Genomic DNA, 17,454 nt, shown 5'->3' on the forward strand with positions numbered 1-17,454 from the left:
TTCATCTCCCAAAACACAAAAATATTAAAATAATCCAAAAGCCACTGGACTCATCCAAGTCAAAGGCAAGCAAGTCATACTTCAGTTTACTGTGTTGTACAAATTCGTTTTCACTAGGGACAATCAATTGTTGACTGTGATAATAAAACTACATTAATTAAAGTAGGGAACTATTTGTCCAGTGAAAGATGAGGCTTTCAACGGGCTGCATTTTTTGTTACTTTATTTATGGTCCTAGGCTGCTTTATTATGCAAAGCTAGGTTTTTTTCCTGAAGAACTATTTTTCTGCTTTTTATTTCTGACTTCAAATTGGTGTTGACCCTTGGTGACAAATCCCTGTAGCTTACTTGGCAAGATTTCAGAAGACGTTTGCCATTGCCTGGTTCCTAAGGCTGAGAGAGTGAATGCAGCTGGCCCAAAATCGCTCATCTGGCTTTGTGCCCATGGCAGAACTAGAACTCACAGTCTTCCAGTTTCTAGCCTGTTGTCTTAACCACTAAATCAAACTGGCTCTTATTTTTCTGTGATTGTACTGAATCCACATCAACGGATGTGGAGAGTTGCTGTAGGATTACGGTTGGGTGCTAAGGAAGGATTGAATAGATTCTTAGGAAGCTAGAAAATATCTCCCTGGAATAAAATCAATATTTTTTTTCTCAAGTGGAAGTTTCTCAGCACTTTTGAAACATAGGACTGAATATTTCTAGCGAAATGTATCTTCTTCCTAGAAGGAAACTCTTAGGTTGGGTTCATGAATACACTTAAGTTTGGTTCTGAACACCAACCAGCCCATCCCATTTTAACCATGCATGGCCATCAGCTTAACTGATGATTATCTTGTGACATAGTGACAATATGGATATGACATAATTAAGACATCCTGCATCCAGGAAATCAATCTTTGTGTATCAACAATGCACAAGGCATGATAGCTCAGTCAGCGTATTCAGCATACACCTTGTAAATATTCACAGCTGTTGCAAAGGATGCTGGAAATAAATCTTCCTTCCTTCCTTCTTTTCTTCCTTCCTTCCTTCTTTTCTTCCTTCCTTCCTTCTTTTCTTCCTTCCTTCCTTCTTTTCTTCCTTCCTTCCTTCTTTTCTTCCTTCCTTCTTTTCTTCCTTCCTTCCTTCTTTTCTTCCTTCCCAGGGGGAATATATTCCCTTTTCCTGGGAGGTGGAGAAGGGGAACTGAAATTTGACTACTAGGATCAGGACTGGCATCAATATGGGCAGTTCTTCTTGTGCCACATCCATTATAAGAGGTTGCTGATCATGTTGCAATCCTATTTTTGTCAACAGCCACATGAAAAATTGCTGCTGAGTTTTGTCCAAACCAGTCCCTTAGGTTTTTGAGCCATGATGTTCTTCTGCCTGAACCTTGTTTGCTTTCAATATTTCCCTAGAGAATTAAATGAAGTATTTTTCTGGATGTCACATCACATGTCCATATGGACAGTTACAGGAAGCTTATTCTGTTTACCTGCCTTTGCCCATTTTTCACTTCCATGTGGTCATGGGATACAAGGGCACACACACAAGTGTGAAGAAAATGAAAATAGCAACAGATCTAGAAAGGCATCATTTATACAAAGCCTATATGAGCTTTGGTTTCAAATTTAGTTACCGGCAAATGGGAAGGCAAACTTGACTCTGTTTTGGTCGAAAACTGTTTTTTTCCTATTTGCACAATTAATTCCTTTCCTCTCCATTGATCCAGTTAAGCGCATGGTGTAAATACAGAATTGGATTTAGTAAACAATTGTTAACCATAGGTGAGGAAAATTCTATCAAAGCCTTCAGTTAAAGACAGGCTGGATCTTGATACTAGTATTGGAAAGGAATGCTGGATTGACAGTCCTTTGGTCTCATTCAACTAGTAGACTATTGAATGTTTTAAAATAATGTAATCTCATACATGTCTACTCAAGGCTCAGAAGGAAGTCTTACTTAATTCAATTGGACTTAATCCCAGATAATTGTGTATAAAATTACAGCCAGTCTTAGTGTACTTGAATCCTTAATCATTCCAAAAGGCATTACTGAAAGTGTAATCGCCTGTCAAAACCTCAGCACTTCTGACAAAACATATTTGTTTTAAAATAGTTACTAGGAAATGATGCTAGCTTATAGAAGAGATGATATGCAATTATTTGAAGTCATATTTAAATGTTGTAAGTAAAGGACAATTGCTTTTATAATATAGAAGAGATAGACTAGAGCGGTCAAACTTTTGGTATGTGGGCCGTATACATCATGCACTGGCCACACCCACACCCAGTTTAGCAAAGGGGAAAAAGTTGTGATACATCATGTGACTCTTCTGTGATGAAGCGAGTTTCCAAAAACCTAAAAGATTTATTTGAACTGTTTCCTGTCAATATTATTTAAACACCATTTTAAGGTATCAAATTTATTTAATATAGTTCTAATTTTTTTTTACAATGTTCTACTTGTATTTATTGGGAATTATTAACTATATAAAAAAGTCTCAGCTGTAATTTAATCAGCCTTTTTCAATTCTAGTTCTAAGCTTATTTCATATTTTGCAAGTTATTTCAGTTTTCAATATATCTAATTAAATATCATGCCCTTGGGAGTGTTTTCCTTAATTCTGCAAACTTACTTGCAAATCAGCTGCATGTATATCTCTTTGACACTTTTTACGTCAAGGAATTGTAAAACTGTGGCAATATAACATGTGTGACGTATTTGAATTCTTTATAGAGATCTGCTTTACTGCTGAGCTGCTTTGAAGCCACATGGAGGGTATTTCACAATTACAAAGATTAAGGGAGCTGATCTATGTAACACCTGTGATGTGAGACTCAGCCTTTTTTAAAAACTGCAAGTGTGTCAAAGGCGTAGAATGTATTGTGGACATAACAATTATATCATTTTAATAATATAAGAATAGTAAACATTATGAATTATAAGATCCAATCTGGGTTGGTCAGCGGGATCAGAGATTTAGTTGTACGAGCTTTCAGACTCATGAGCCTATCCTCAGGGAATTTATCTGAATATCTTCTGGTAGAGAGAAGTTTCCTGATGGGCTCTAGCAAAAGTCCAAAAGATTAAACTTCTGGTCCTGGCGACCGATCCAGATTGAATCAGTGATTCAAAAATCCATTTTTTTTACTACTTGTTATGTGGGTGTGGCTTACTGGGCCAAACTTGGTGGCTTGGTGGACGTGGCAGGGGAAGGATACTGCGAAATCTCCATTCCCACCCTACTCTTAGGCCAGCCAGAGGTGGTATTTGCTGGTTGTCTGACTCTGAACTACTCAAAATTTCCAGTACTGGTTCTGTGAACTACTCAAAATGTCCACTACCGGTTTTCCAGAACCTGTCAGAACCTGCTGGATTTCACCCTGGATTGGACCCTACAACATTATCCTGGGACACATATATTTGCCTTCATTTGTAACTATGATTTATGTTACAAGGATCATAGGCAGTAGATTTGTGACTATTAAAATTTTAATTTAATTTTATTTATTAAATGTTTATGCCACTAAACTGTCCTTTAAGGTGATATTGTCATTTCTGTAATGTGTAAAGTAATTCAAGTTGGACAAGTGATTCAACTCTTTGATTTGTAATAATGAAAACAATTATCAATTTGAGACTACAGATTTATTTGATGTAGCTACTTCAGGGATACAAGTACTGTATAACCTAATGGTATTTCAACATTTCATTCTGCCATAAAAAACTCTCTGGTTTTCTCCATCTACTTATACTCTCGAGATTATAATGTTAATCCTTGTACTTTTAACAAAGATGTAGTGAGGCTTGTTTTGTACCAGTAACATTAAACCAGTTGGCCTGCAATGAGTTTCAACAGAATGACACCTGAATAGGTGATTTAAAGTCATCAGCATCAATTATATAAATATTAAAATATTTGAGAGCACAAGTTGAAAAATTGTAAGAGTCACAAGTCATCTCATGCAGTGTGAATAATAATAATTCCATCCAATAACTAACTTGCCAGACCTTTTAATGGAGTTGCCCTATGTCAGGATAGATGGGTTTGCTTGTTATGGCAAATTTAAGTAACATATTTATCTACAATATTAAAATTCAAGATGACTTAATATGCTTACTGCTTCTTGAAAAGTCACTCTGGTAATTAAAATAGTAATAAACTGATTAAATATATAAATAATTATCTCATTTTATCTTATAGGTACAAATTCCGGAAATACTATCAGGTACTGGTATATAATATAGTTAATATTTATCAATAACAAACTTATTTTAATAGTTTTTATTATGTTGTGGGGCTGCATTACTAACTCTCCATGGCTGTGTGCGGCCTGCAGGCTATGGATTGAAATGCCTGATCTAGACTAATATTGCTTGCATTGCTACTGGCTTTCCAAGGTTTTTTTACCAAGCCATAGTACAATCTTCCGGAAGTTAAAATAGCAAAAATGCCTTTGAACTTAATTCCTGATTACTATACAGTACATCCATACTGCTTTCTTGGAAATAGCACATAAGTCATTAATCAATGCCAAAGTCTCAGATCCTTTTAAACTTCTCTGTCTAATCTACAACCCTAGTTGGCCCCTACCCAAGATTAACCAATCATTATTCCTACATAGTTTTGAGCTAGTTAATAATGTGGAATCATCTACTGAGACTTCTCTAGATGGTGAACTACAAATCCTTTCATCTTTTACTATTGACTATGCTACATTGAACTGTTTTGAAGAAATATTGCCAATCTTTGTTTTAAATAGATAATTCAATGTTTAATTCAAGAATTAAATATGGAACATTCATGATTTATTCATTCAATATTCAATACAAATTCTAGATTTTGATTTTCTACTCTATAGCTGTTGAATTACAATTTTGTTTTAGTCACGCTCTGCCAGCATAGTTACCAGAGACCTAGATTCTCAAACTAAAAAATGAGAACTAGATCTATTTGGGAATTGTGACCCCCAAATAATTATTATTACTAATTACTATTATTATTACTACCTGTAATAAACACAACCATGTGTCCTTGACTTACAACTATTCATGACTGTATGAAGTTACAATGGCACTGAGAAAAAAAATTATGACTGTTTTTCACTTATGACTGTTGCAGGATCTCTATGGGCATATGATCAAAATTCAGATGCTTGGCAAGTGGCTGTATATTTATAATAGTTGCAATGTCGACTTTCAGATAGGTAAAATCAATAGGGAAGCCAGAGTCACTTAACAAGTGTTACTAACTTAATACCTGCAGTGATTTACTTAATTCTTATTCTGCCTCATATTTCCCAGCCACTGGTCCGGTCTCACAGATCAGTTTCCATCAGCTAGACCAGTGATTTTCAACCTTTTTTGAGCCACGACACATTTTTTATGTTTACAAAATCCTGGGGCACACCACCAACCAAAATGACCCAAGACACTCTCCTCTTTTTCCATCCCTATCTCCCCCCCCTTGTGTGTGTGTGTGTATACACACTCTTGAGCCATTTCCAAAAACAAGTGAGGGCTGGGGTTTTTTTCTCTTATTCTTTGGGTGCTTTTTATCATATGCTTTAAATCAAGAGTCACTTCTCTCTCTCTCGTTTGTCTCTCTTTCCTCTCATTCTCTGCCTCAATCATTTTCTCATTTCTCTTTTTTTCTCCCCTTTTTTCTCTCATCTCTCTCTCTCTCTCCCCTTCCTCCTTTTTTCTCTCTCTCTCTTTCTTTCTTTCTTTCTATCTTGCTTTCTCTCTCTCTTTCTCTTGCTTTCTCTTTCTCTCTCCCTTTCTCTCTCTCTTGCTATCTCTTTCTCTCTCTCTTTCTCTCTAGTACACCATGCCGGCAACAGCAGCATTGGGCAGTAACTGCGGGGCGGTGGCAGGGCAGTCAGTTGCGAGCGGGAGCTCCAGGGAGTAGGCACCGACGGCGGCGGTTGGACGTGTTGCTGGACGCCATACATGCTGGCGCTGGGCCAGCCTTGCAGCTCCAGCATGTACGGCATCCAGCAACACATCCAGCTGCCACTGTCAGTGCCTCCGCGCTGGAGCTCCCGCTCGCAACTGACTGCCCTGCCACCGCCCCACAGTTACTGCCTGATGCCATTGTTGCTGGCGTGATGTACGCTGTTGCCAACCGCTCGCAGCCGCTGCTCCACGGTTACTGCCCGGTGCTGCTGCTGCCAGCGCCCTCCTGCCCCCGCTGCCGGCGCCCTCCTGCCGGGCCCCAAAGCTCACCTGCTGCAGCCGCCAGGGAAGCTCCAGCCAGACGGGGTGCTGCAGCTGCCGGAAAACTTGGAAGGTGTGAAGAAGGAAGCTCAGCTTCCAGTCTCGCAATTTTTTGCTCTTTGCGCCCTCAGCAAAAGGTTGCGAGACTGGAACCTGAGCTTCCTTCTTCGCGGCACACCTGATCATGTCTCCCGGCACACTAGTGTGCCATGGCACACTGGTTGAAAAACACTGGTAGACAATGTCTGGTGGGACTTGGGAAGAGCCTTCTCTGTGGCGGCCCTGGTCCTCTGGGATCAACTCCCTCCAGAGATTCCTACTGCCCCCACCCTCCCTGTCTTCCGTAAGATTTTAAAGACCTATCTCTGCCAGCAGGCTTGGGGTCATTAAGTTTATCATCTTGCCCCAGCCGGTGAATGAACGTGTAGGTGATTGGGTGAATGTGAGTAATTAATTTTTAAGAAGTGGAGTTTTTTAATATGTTTACATTGTTGATTTCTCTCTATTATGTACTGTATTCACTTTTGTTGTGAGCCACCCTGAGTACTCAGAGTGGGGCGGCATACAAATCCAATAAATAAAAAAATTAAAATGGAGCAAAAATTCACTTAACTGCTATCTTGCTTAGCTTAGCAAGGACATTTTGGTCTCAATTGTGATCATAACTAAAGGATTATCTGCAGGCTAACCGGCTGACCCTCACCCATGAGCTCCAGCTAAATAGCTCCCTCATCTTGTTTCGCTTAGGAAAATGAGTGAAACTCCCAATCTTTTGGACCACGGATGGAAGCGATCCTAATAATTTTCCCCGGATCAACTTGAGTAACTATAGCCACCAACTATAAATATTGGAAGGCTTCGGGAATGACATCACATGGAAGAGGGAAATTTATCCAGGCCCAAAACACAAGCCTGCACTCAACACCTCCCGGGTGCCATAAAACAAAAGTGACCTCCCTCGGGGCTTCAGAGGGAAACCTTGGGAAAAAAATAAAGCCCGAAATCCGTGCACTCTCCCATTCAACCGGTGTTTCAAAGGCGAAGTCACCTCAGGCAGGCCCAGCAGCTTCGCCCCGAGGGTGGCTGTGGGGTGTGCTGGGCTCGGTCCTCGGTGAGGCTGACTGAGGAGTCTCGCCCCACTTCTACGGCCAGGGGAAGCCTGTGCGGGATGCCCTGAGGGACTCCCTCCGCGCGTGACGAAACCGGGCTTTTGTTCGTGGCAGCCTCGAGAGCGTCCTAAAGGCCGCCCTCAGCAGCAGTGGCGGCGGCGGCGGCGGCAGCAACAGCAGCTCTTCCTTGTGGAACAGCCAACAACACAGCCACTCGCTCGCCCGCCCAGTCCCAGCTGCTCTCTCTCGGCCTCTCGCTTTGTTGCCCTGGCCGGTTGAGCCTCGGGCAGGGGGCGGAAGGCAAGGCGGCTGCGTCTCCTCCTCCTCCTCTTGGCGCTGCCCCCCGCTCATGGCGACATTGGGCACATCCGGGCTTTTCTTCCTTCGGCGGCCGCCGCCGCCGCCAACGTCGCTGCTACTGCTCTGAGCCGCGGCTGGCCCGATTCCATTAAGCGGGTCCCGTCCTTCCCCGCCCCTGCCTGGCTGGCTGGCTGGCCGCTCGCCCCGCCTTCCTTCCTTCCCTCCCTCCCCCCGCCGCGTCCCTGGCGGGGAGGGCCCCGAGAACGGCTGCGCCGCATTCCCGGAGGATCCACGGTGTCATGTCCAACCAGGGCCCCCGGAGGAACGGGCCCGTCAAGCTGCGACTGACAGGTGAGCAGGGCTCTCTTGCGGGGCTGCCCGGCGCGCACACGTTGCTGGGCCCGCGGAGGGGCGCCAGGCCTGGGGGTGGGTGGGAAGGAGGCGACCCGGGGGTCGACGCGGCTGAGGGGAACCCTTCGACCTGGGAGGGGGGGGGGGAGGCAGAGAGGAAATACGTGGGTCGCGCCGTGGGCGGCGTGGCGGGGAAAGCACGGCCCGGCTTTGTTTCAAGTGGGGAGGGAGAGGGTCGCAGGGGCGGTGGTCGGCGCTGGGCTGCGAGGGCGTGAGAGGAGAGGGCCCGGTCGGTGCAGGGAAAGGAAAGGGAAGCTGGGCGAGACGAGCCCGGGTGGGTCGAGTTTGCTGAGGCGAAGCGAACAAGCTTGCTTGGGTGCGTTTGAGATTGAACCTGGGGGTGGTGGGGGTGGTGTTGAAATCTCTCGGATCCCCCCGAAAGCATCCAGGCCTTTGGGGAGAAAAGCAAACTCTTCTTCACCCCCCCCCCCATTTCTGGCCCCAAAAGTTGTTAATAATAATAATAATAATAATAATAATAATAATAATAATAATAATAATAATAATAATAATAGGCTGAGGGGGTCTGGAAAGGGAAGGGCGGCGGAAAGGTTGGTGTGGGGGGGAAAAGAAAAGTGAAATCCTAGAGACGAAATAGTAGACGCCGCCAAAGGACTTGCAGGGCTGGTTATTCGGAAAGGTGGAAAACAAAAAAAAATTCCCAGTTTGAATCGCTGGCTGTGAGCGGGACTTGGTCCCTTTTGCTTTTCCGCGGTTTCAAATTCTTCCTCTGATTCTGCTGTTTGCACGGGGTTTTTTTTGGGGGGGGGGGATTAATGAAAGCCGGTGAAGGGTTTTATACACTGTGCGGAATTAAATACAGTATTGCGACGCTTGGTGGATTAAAACCGCTTGAAGGTTCGCTGTAAGTTTTTTTTAATGTAAAACTTGAATCGGTTTTCCGCCTCTTTGTACTCCTTTGTTTTGATGTGCTCTGCTGCTCTCTTGAATCAGCCACCATAGGGGAAGGTTGTGTAAGGTTACCTGGGTGTATATAGCTCCTTAGGATGTTGTATGGAATACAAGCTGTAGTTAGATTTTTCAGAACATTTGCAGCTTCCATCAGTATCTTCCTGAAGTAGATGAATCCTGTAATTTAAACAAACAGTCCTTATCTTTTAATACTGCAGTTTACTTGTACTTTAAACAAAATAACTATCCATGCTTTTGTTGGAACTTGGTTGCAATCAATTCTGTGTATGATTGTTACTTAAGAGGGACAGCAGCATATACAAGAACATAAACAAACAATAGTTTTATTTACATTTTGATATTGTAACACGTTTTTAAGTGCCAATATATTTTTTCATATACTGAAGCATTAAAAGTTTAGGTTTTCATTTACAATATTGCATATGATTGCTGATATAAATCTTTCATGTTTATACTTTCTAATAAATCTGCAAACCATGTTTTACTCAGAAAGTTAATTCCACTGTGTTCAGTAGAGCTTATGACAGACAACTGTATAGTGAAGTATAATTCTGTTAAAGTGTTTTACATTTTTCTATTGAGATTATGTTGTTTAATAAATTATGAGTTTGCATATAAAAATTTTGTAATCCTTATGAAGTAAAGGTTTTTCAAATAAATTCTTAAAATGTTTTGTAATTCTGTGTTTGATATTACTAAACTATCATATTGCAGAACAGATCTATCTTTTAAGATTTAAAAACCTGCTGATGAGCAAAGGAGAACATATTTTTAAGCAGTTGTTATTTCTATTTTACTTTCTAATTTTTCTCTTACATACTAATAGATATGACATTGTTCATGATAATAACCTAATTAAGAGATTAAAGGGAAATCAGATTTTCATTTATTTCAGGAGCTCATTCAAAAGGCAAGCACAGTTAATTTAAAACTCAATAGTAGCTTTTAAACCTCCAATAGATCCTAAGGATCTTGAGTAAATAATAGCAGTTTTGTAATTTGGTTAACAGCAATTTTGTAATATTCTTTGATAACAATAAGAATTAGAATTGTCTATTCTTAGTAATCATATATTAACAAAATATTTAACACCATTTGGCTAACTCTAGTCAGCACATAATGTCTCTTTTCCACAGTCTATGGAATCTTTATTACAGTAGTCCCTCACTATACCGCGCTTCACCTACTGCGGCTTCACTTCATCGCGGGTTTCTGAGGAAGCGGATCGGCAGATTTAAACAGCCCGCCGAACTCCGATCGGCAGGTTTTTTAAAAAAAAAAATATCTAAAATTGTAAATACTGTATTTAAATACTGTATCTAAAATAAATACTGTGTGGGAAGGGTTTATAAACACTTAAAACAATGAAAACTACCAAACAATTGCAATATAAATACTTAAATAAGTACTATCAGTCGATAAATTCCCCATTGCGGATTTCACCTATCGCGCCAGGTCTGGAACGTAACACCAGCGATAGGTGAGGGACTACTGTACTTAAAATGCTCTGGAACAATATTTAAAGAAAAAAATAATGCTATAATAATAATGTTTATTTAGAAGTAAGCAATATAGAACTTTGGGGCTTTTGAATAAAATATATACAGCAGTGGACTGTTGAGTTTTTAAGGTTTTGTAGAATGCCTCAATTCTATGTCTCCTGCAGTTTGATTTCTCATCCCAATTAAAAATTTGCTTGCAATATTTTTGATGCTAAAATCATGAAGATTTTAAATACTTGAAACTACAAATTTTAGTGAAACTGTTTGAATAGCTATGTTCTATCATATGCTTAGATGCTGTATGTTCTAAGAATCTGATCTCTTTGTGCTGTATATCTATATCTGTCTGTCTGTCTGTCTGTCTGTCTGTCTGTCTGTCTGTCTCTATCTATCTATCTATCTATCTATCTATCTATCTATCTATCTATCTATCTAACTATCTATCTATCATCTACCTACCTACCTACCTACCTACCTATTTCATAAACTTTGGAACCTCTTGTCTAGATTAATTATATGAATTATTTTCCAGTCAACGAAGCAGTGGAAGTGATGTGCTGGTGCCTGGAGGCTGTTGGGGCCTGGATGGGTGTCAACAAACTCAAACTCAACCCAGACAAGACGGAGTGGTTGTGGGTCTTGCCTCCCCAGGACAATTCCATCTGTCCGTCCATTAACCTGGGGGGGAACTACTGACTCCCTCAGAGAGGGTTCGCAACTTGGGCGTCCTCCTCGATCCACAGCTGACATTGGAACATCATCTTTCGGCTGTGGCGAGGAGGGCGTTTGCCCAGGTTCGCCTGGTGCACCAGTTGCGGCCCTATTTGGACAGGGAGTCATTGCTCACGATCACTCATGCCCTCATCACCTCGAGGTTCGATTACTGCAATGCTCTCTACATGGGGCTACCTTTGAAAAGTGTTCGGAAACTTCAGATCGTGAAGAACGCAGCCACGAGAGCCATCATGGGGCTTCCAAGATTCGCCCACGTTTCTTCAACACTCCACTTGCATTGGCTGCCGATCAGTTTCCAGTCACAATTCAAAGTGTTGGTCATGACCTTTAAAGCCCTACATGGCATTGGACCAGATTACCTCCGGAACCGCCTGCTACCGTACGAATGCCACAGAGTTGGCCTTCTCCGGATCCCGTCGACTAAACAATGTCATTTGGCGGGCCCCAGGGGAAGAGCCTTCTCTGTGGCGGCCCTGGCCCTCTGGAACCAACTCCCCCCGGAGATTAGAACTGCCCCCACCCTCCCTGTCTTTCGTAAACTACTCAAGACTCATTTATACTGCCAGGCATGGGGGAGTTGAGATATTCCTTCCCCCTAGGCCATTACAAATTATGCATGGTATGTTTGTGTGTATGTTTGGTTTTATAATAAGGGTTTTTAGTTGTTTTTATTATTGGATGTTACATGTTGTTTTTATCATTGTTGTTAGCCGCCCCGAGTCTACGGAGAGGGGCGGCATACAAATCCAATAAATTATTATTATTATTATTATATAACAAACATGTAATATGCATTTCAAATTTATTATCTCGGAGTGTAATGATGCAGTCTGAAAAATTTGGAAAAACTGGATTCAATTAGCTGCTTTCAGGATGTAAACATTTAAGGTTCTAGCTAGAAACATTGTTCTGACTGACTTGGTAAATTACAAGATAATGTTTGATGTGAGTCCAAGAATTGATTTGGACCTAATGCCCAACTACTCTATTCATTTTGAGCAGCCAAATCAAATATTTAGCCTAGGCCTGATTTAGAAGAAAAGGTTGATTCTTTTTGAGTCTTTAAGAATGCCCTGAGGAATGTTTGGCATACCTTTACTGTAAGTGTTATATAGGTCTTTGTTCCATAATCATCACAAGATATTTTAGAATATCTTTTCATAGTTCTTTTCCATACTAATTTTTGACAGTTGTAAATTGAATCTTTTGTGATAATTTTCTCAGTTATCAACAATATATGGATATATTATTTGTCAGACATCCTGTCTCGAACTGTTTCTGCTCACTCTACCAGAACCAACATGGTGGCCATGTTCCGTTTCCCTTCTATTAAGCAGCGCCATCTTGTGGGATCTAGGTGTTAATCTTTCTCTGTTGCTGCACCTGTCCTGTGGCACAGCATCCTCCCAGAGATCCAGATGGCCCCGGACCCTCTTGGCCTTTTCAAACTCATTAAACACCTGGTTGTTCTCTCAGCATTTCAGCCAGCTTGTTAGGTGACCTAGTTGGTTGGTTATTTATGGCTTAAAAAACTGATTGTAAGACACAATGATCTTTTGGATCGCTGGCATGTAATATATTGGTTGATTAGTTGTAATTTGTTTTTAATTAATTGAGATTTTTAAATTTTTTGTCACCTAGAGTCAAAGTTATTAAATGTGTAGCTATATAGTTTAAACAAACAAATACGGACATATATTAGGATAAATATTAAATTTATTCATTCATCCAATGGTAGTAGTATTAAAATAGGTCAGGGATTACTAATGTCATTTGCCTCATAAATTAAAGTTGGAAAAGAATTGGGATTTTTTGAAGTGTTGATTTTGGATTTCTTCATTTCTTGTTTCTTAATAAGGGAAAAGGCCCAAATGTTTTTTTGTTTTTGTTTTCAAATATACATTTGTTCTGCTTTCTGTACTGAGTTACAGCTGATAAATCATTTTTTAAGGATTACAGGTGATTAGTTTTTAGAGCCATTAATCAAAATGCATTATACACAATTCAGATTCTTACCCCTTAACAGAGTCTCACTGAAAGAAAAAAAAAGGTAAAAGCAATAATTTTAAATAAAAATATGGAAAGTATTATTATTGAGGCAAATAACTACTTAGTAAAAGCTTTCTATGCATTTAAAAAACATCTAGCAGAATATTAATTAAATTTTTAAAAAATGCAGGAAGAAAACTGGAAAACTACTTTTGCATAATTGCCAAGAAATCAACCTAAAGATTTGAGACTGACTCAATGGAGACTTTATGAATGAATATCAGATTGTTTTTCATTTATCAGTCATGAAAATTCCACAGAATGACACACCAAATAAACTTTAAGGAAGATGCCTCACACACTATTTACATAATAATTTGAATGAAAGATTGTTCTATCAATTTAATGCTGTGGTTTAAATGTTTTGGATCAGAGTATGTATATTGCTATTGAATTTATGGATTCACAAAGATGCTGAATCCTAATTATAATAAGGAAGTACCTGTATTACCATAAAATGTAATAAATACAATACATAAGAGGATAACTAGTGTTTAGTCATTAAGTCATTAAGGTAATGATGAAGTATGGGAATTAGCCTCCTCTCTTGTTTAAGGATATATTTTTTGAGAAAAATATCAAACAAGCCGGTGGCCACATTATAAGACTGGTAAGCAGTTCTGGTTTTTATCTTGTATTGATGCTCATGCACTAACATGAACCAAATGACTGAGAAAGAATTTCTAGAATTATCTGGAAAATGAGTTGGACATACACAAAAACAAAACAAGGCACTCAAAATTTAAAAATACATCACTGTCTCTTGGAAACTGCTCTCAAATTCTTCCTGGTTATGCTTCTTGAAAACAACTTGTGTTTTCAGTCTGTGACTTTAAATGATCTTATTTTAAGAAATAGAAGATTCTTAAGTATGATCTGAAAAAAAATTGAAAACACTGCAAAAGATAGTAAAATGATCAAAGAACTAGAAATAACTCAAGAATGTGTTTGATTGGGAATGATAGAAGTATATTAAATAATATATGGCAGAGTGAAAAGGGTTAGAAAAATTACACTAGGACTGGAGATGAAGAGAAATTCAGGATAGACAGAAAGTACTACAGATAAACCATTCCACCATCTGTCTCTGTGTGTCATTGTACAATGATAAGTAATAGCAATTCTGGAATGCTTTATTTCTTTGTAAGTTTTTTAGAACACCCTAAATAATTAAAACTCAATTAAAAAGCATGAATTAAAAACATAGTAAACAATAAAGAGAAATGATAAATCTGAGCATGATCAAGTTGGCATAAAGGCATAATGAGAGTTGCAGTGCTGCTTAAAATGTTTGTGCATCCTTTTGAATTTTCAGCATTTCTGCCTAAACAACAGAGTTGTAAAGAGAAAGCCACTACTCTCCAAAAAGAACATTGCCGCTCATCTACAGTTTGTGGAAGACCATATGGATGAGCCAGAAGGCTATTGAAAGAATGTTCTGTGAAATGATGAGACCAAAATAGAACTTTCTGGCTTCAATGAAAAGCATTCTGTTTGGCAAAAGCAAACACCGCATTCCAGCAAAAGAACCTTGTCTCATCTGTGAAACATGGTGGTATGGTGGCAGTATCGTCATTTGGACCTGTGTTGCTGCATCTGGACCAAGGCAGTTTCCTGTCATAGATATAAATTCTGAACTGTATCGGCAAATTCTACCTGAACGTATGTGTTCAAACTGAAGCTCAAGAGAAACTGGGTCATGCAGCAAAACACAGAGGCCATATGACTAAGAACTAAAGAATGGTTAAAGCAGAAGAAAGTTAATCGCTAAGTCTCAATCATGTCCTTAACCCTATAGCAATGTTTTGAAGAACCTGAAGTGAGCAGTTCATGTGAGGATGAATAAGAGTTGAAACTGTTCTACAAGGAGGAATGGACTAAAATTCTTTCAAGCTAAATTGGCAAGACAATCTAAGGCAGTGTTTCCCAACCTTGGCAACTTGAAGATATCTGGACTTCAACTCCCAGAATTCCCCAGCCAGCATTCGCTGGCTGGGGAATTCTGGGAGTTGAAGTCCAAATATCTTCAATTTGCCAAGGTTGGGAAACACTGATCTAAGGTCAAAACAAAAATGTTGACTTGCAGTTATTGTTCCCAAGAGGATGGGGGCAAGGGCACACCAGTTACTGAAAGTTTTTATGACATGCTTTTGCCACACACATGCCCAAATATGTAGTAGTAGTAGTAGTAGTAATAATAATAATAATAATAATAATAATAATAATAATAATAATAATTTATTGGACTTGTATGCCGCCCCTCTCTAAAGACTCGGGGCGGCTCACAACAATAATAAAACAATATAGCAGTAAAACAAATCCAATACAGTATTAAAAAACATATATACTGTAAAACCCCAGCAATTAAAACCATACAGCACCTACATACCAAACATAAAATATAAAAGCCTGGGGGGATGATGTCTTAGTTCCCCCATGCCTGGCGATATAGGTGGGTCTTAAGCAGGGGTCCCCAAACTTTTTACACAGGGGGCCAGTTCACTGTCCCTCAGACTGTTGGAGGGCCGGACTATAAAAAAAACCCTGTGGTTTTCTTAATGCCACCTCCTTGAGGGAGGAGGAGGAGGTGAAGTGGAGCAAGTCCCCAACTCCTTGCCAAGTTTTCTCTTTCTTTCTCGCTCTCTTCCTTCCTCTCCTTTTTTTTCTCTCTCTCACTCACTTTCTCTCTCTCTCTCACTCACTTTCTTTGTATCTCTCCCTCTTCCTTTCTCTCTCCCTCTCTATTCCTTTCTTTCTCTCTCTCTGTCCCGCTTTCTGTCTCTTGCTTTCTTTCTTTCACTCATTCTCTTTCTATCTCTCCCTCTTCCTTTCTCTCTCTCTCTCTCTATCTCTCCCTCTCTCTCTCTCTCTCTCTTGCTTTCTTTCTCTGTCCCTCTTGGTTGTGGCCTCTCTGCCCCCATCCCCCTGCCCGCCCACAAGGGTATGGGGAGTGCGCGCGCACGCGCAACATTCAGAATAAGAAAAACTTCGCCATTCAAAAAAAGAAAAACTTTAGCCGGCCTCGCACTTTCGTCGCTCCCTGCCCCCAACTCCAATGCCCGACTCCATGTAAAATCTTGTGTGCTGCCGCGGGCCGGATAAATTGCCTCAGCGGGCCGCATCCGGCCCCCGGGCCGTAGTTTGGGGACCACTGGTCTTAAGTAATTTGCGAAAGACAAGGAGGGGGGGCGTTCTAATCTCTGGGGAGAGTTGTAACCTTGGTGACAATGGTTATAATGCAGTATTGCAGCTAATTCTTCTGACTGCCACCAGTTCAATCCTCACTGGCTCAAGGTTGACTCAGACTTCCATATTTCCAAGGTCAGTAAAATGAGGACTCAGATTGTTGGGGGCAATAAGCTGGATTCTGTAAACTGCTTAGAGAGGGTTGTAAAGCACTATGAAGCTGTATATAAGTCTAAGTGCTATTGCCATTGAATAATTTTCCTCAACAAAAAAATGAATGAGTATATTTTTGATCCATTTGTTGAATTGTGGAGAACAATTCACATTTTAGGCTATATTTATGCAGAAATATTTAAAATTGAAAAAGGTTCATAAACTTTTAATCACCAGTGTACTTCTGCCTTGCAAAATACAGGGAGAAAATGTATCTCTAGAGAAGAATGTTTTACCAAGTACTAGTTTGCAATGTATCCTTTGATTGCTTGTTGCTTTATTGTTAAAAGTTGTTTACCACTTCAGTATCTTTATTGCCCATTTTTAAATTAGTTGAGTTCTTCATTTTCATTAGTTTTTTTCTTTTAATTCTAGTCCCACTCTGCTCATTGAGTTTTATTACTAAGGCCTGGCTTCAGATCTTTTGTATTTTTAGCTATCAGGGTAATGTAACTGCCATAGGGCAGGTTTCTTCTTCAATTATAAAACCACACTTATTTTCTTCCAATCCAGCTTCCCTTAATATATATTCAGCATATAAATTGAAAAGGCAGGATAAATAATAGCACCTGGAGACAGCAGAATAGAAGAAAAAGAACTAGTAAAAATCACAAAATATAAAGATCTCAAATTGAAGTACAGTGGTACCTCTACCTAAGAACGCCTCTACTGGGTGTTCAAGATTTTTTTGCCTCTTCTCAAGAACAAACCATTTTCTACTTAAGAACCGGAGCCTGGAAAAAGTTCCCAGGAAATTTGAGAGCGGCATGAAGGCCCGGCAAGTTTCCTGCCATTCCCCCTTTAAT

At 40.1% G+C, this 17,454-nt stretch overlaps 1 protein-coding gene across 1 annotated transcript in view; it reads left to right on the top strand.

Annotated features, from left to right (window-relative positions):
- Positions 1 to 7,469: 7,469 nt before the first annotated feature.
- The window catches only part of SMURF2 (SMAD specific E3 ubiquitin protein ligase 2), a 74,250-nt gene continuing 64,265 nt past the window's right edge, over positions 7,470 to 17,454 (top strand). Inside the window, exon 1 of the mRNA XM_070740358.1 lies at positions 7,470 to 7,970. Coding sequence (XP_070596459.1) covers positions 7,919 to 7,970 — 52 coding nt within the window. The 5' untranslated portion in view covers positions 7,470 to 7,918. The remainder of the gene's footprint in view (positions 7,971 to 17,454) is intronic.

This window comes from Erythrolamprus reginae, chromosome 2 (assembly GCF_031021105.1).
Source record: "Erythrolamprus reginae isolate rEryReg1 chromosome 2, rEryReg1.hap1, whole genome shotgun sequence".
In the NCBI taxonomy this organism is placed as follows: domain Eukaryota; kingdom Metazoa; phylum Chordata; class Lepidosauria; order Squamata; family Dipsadidae; genus Erythrolamprus; species Erythrolamprus reginae.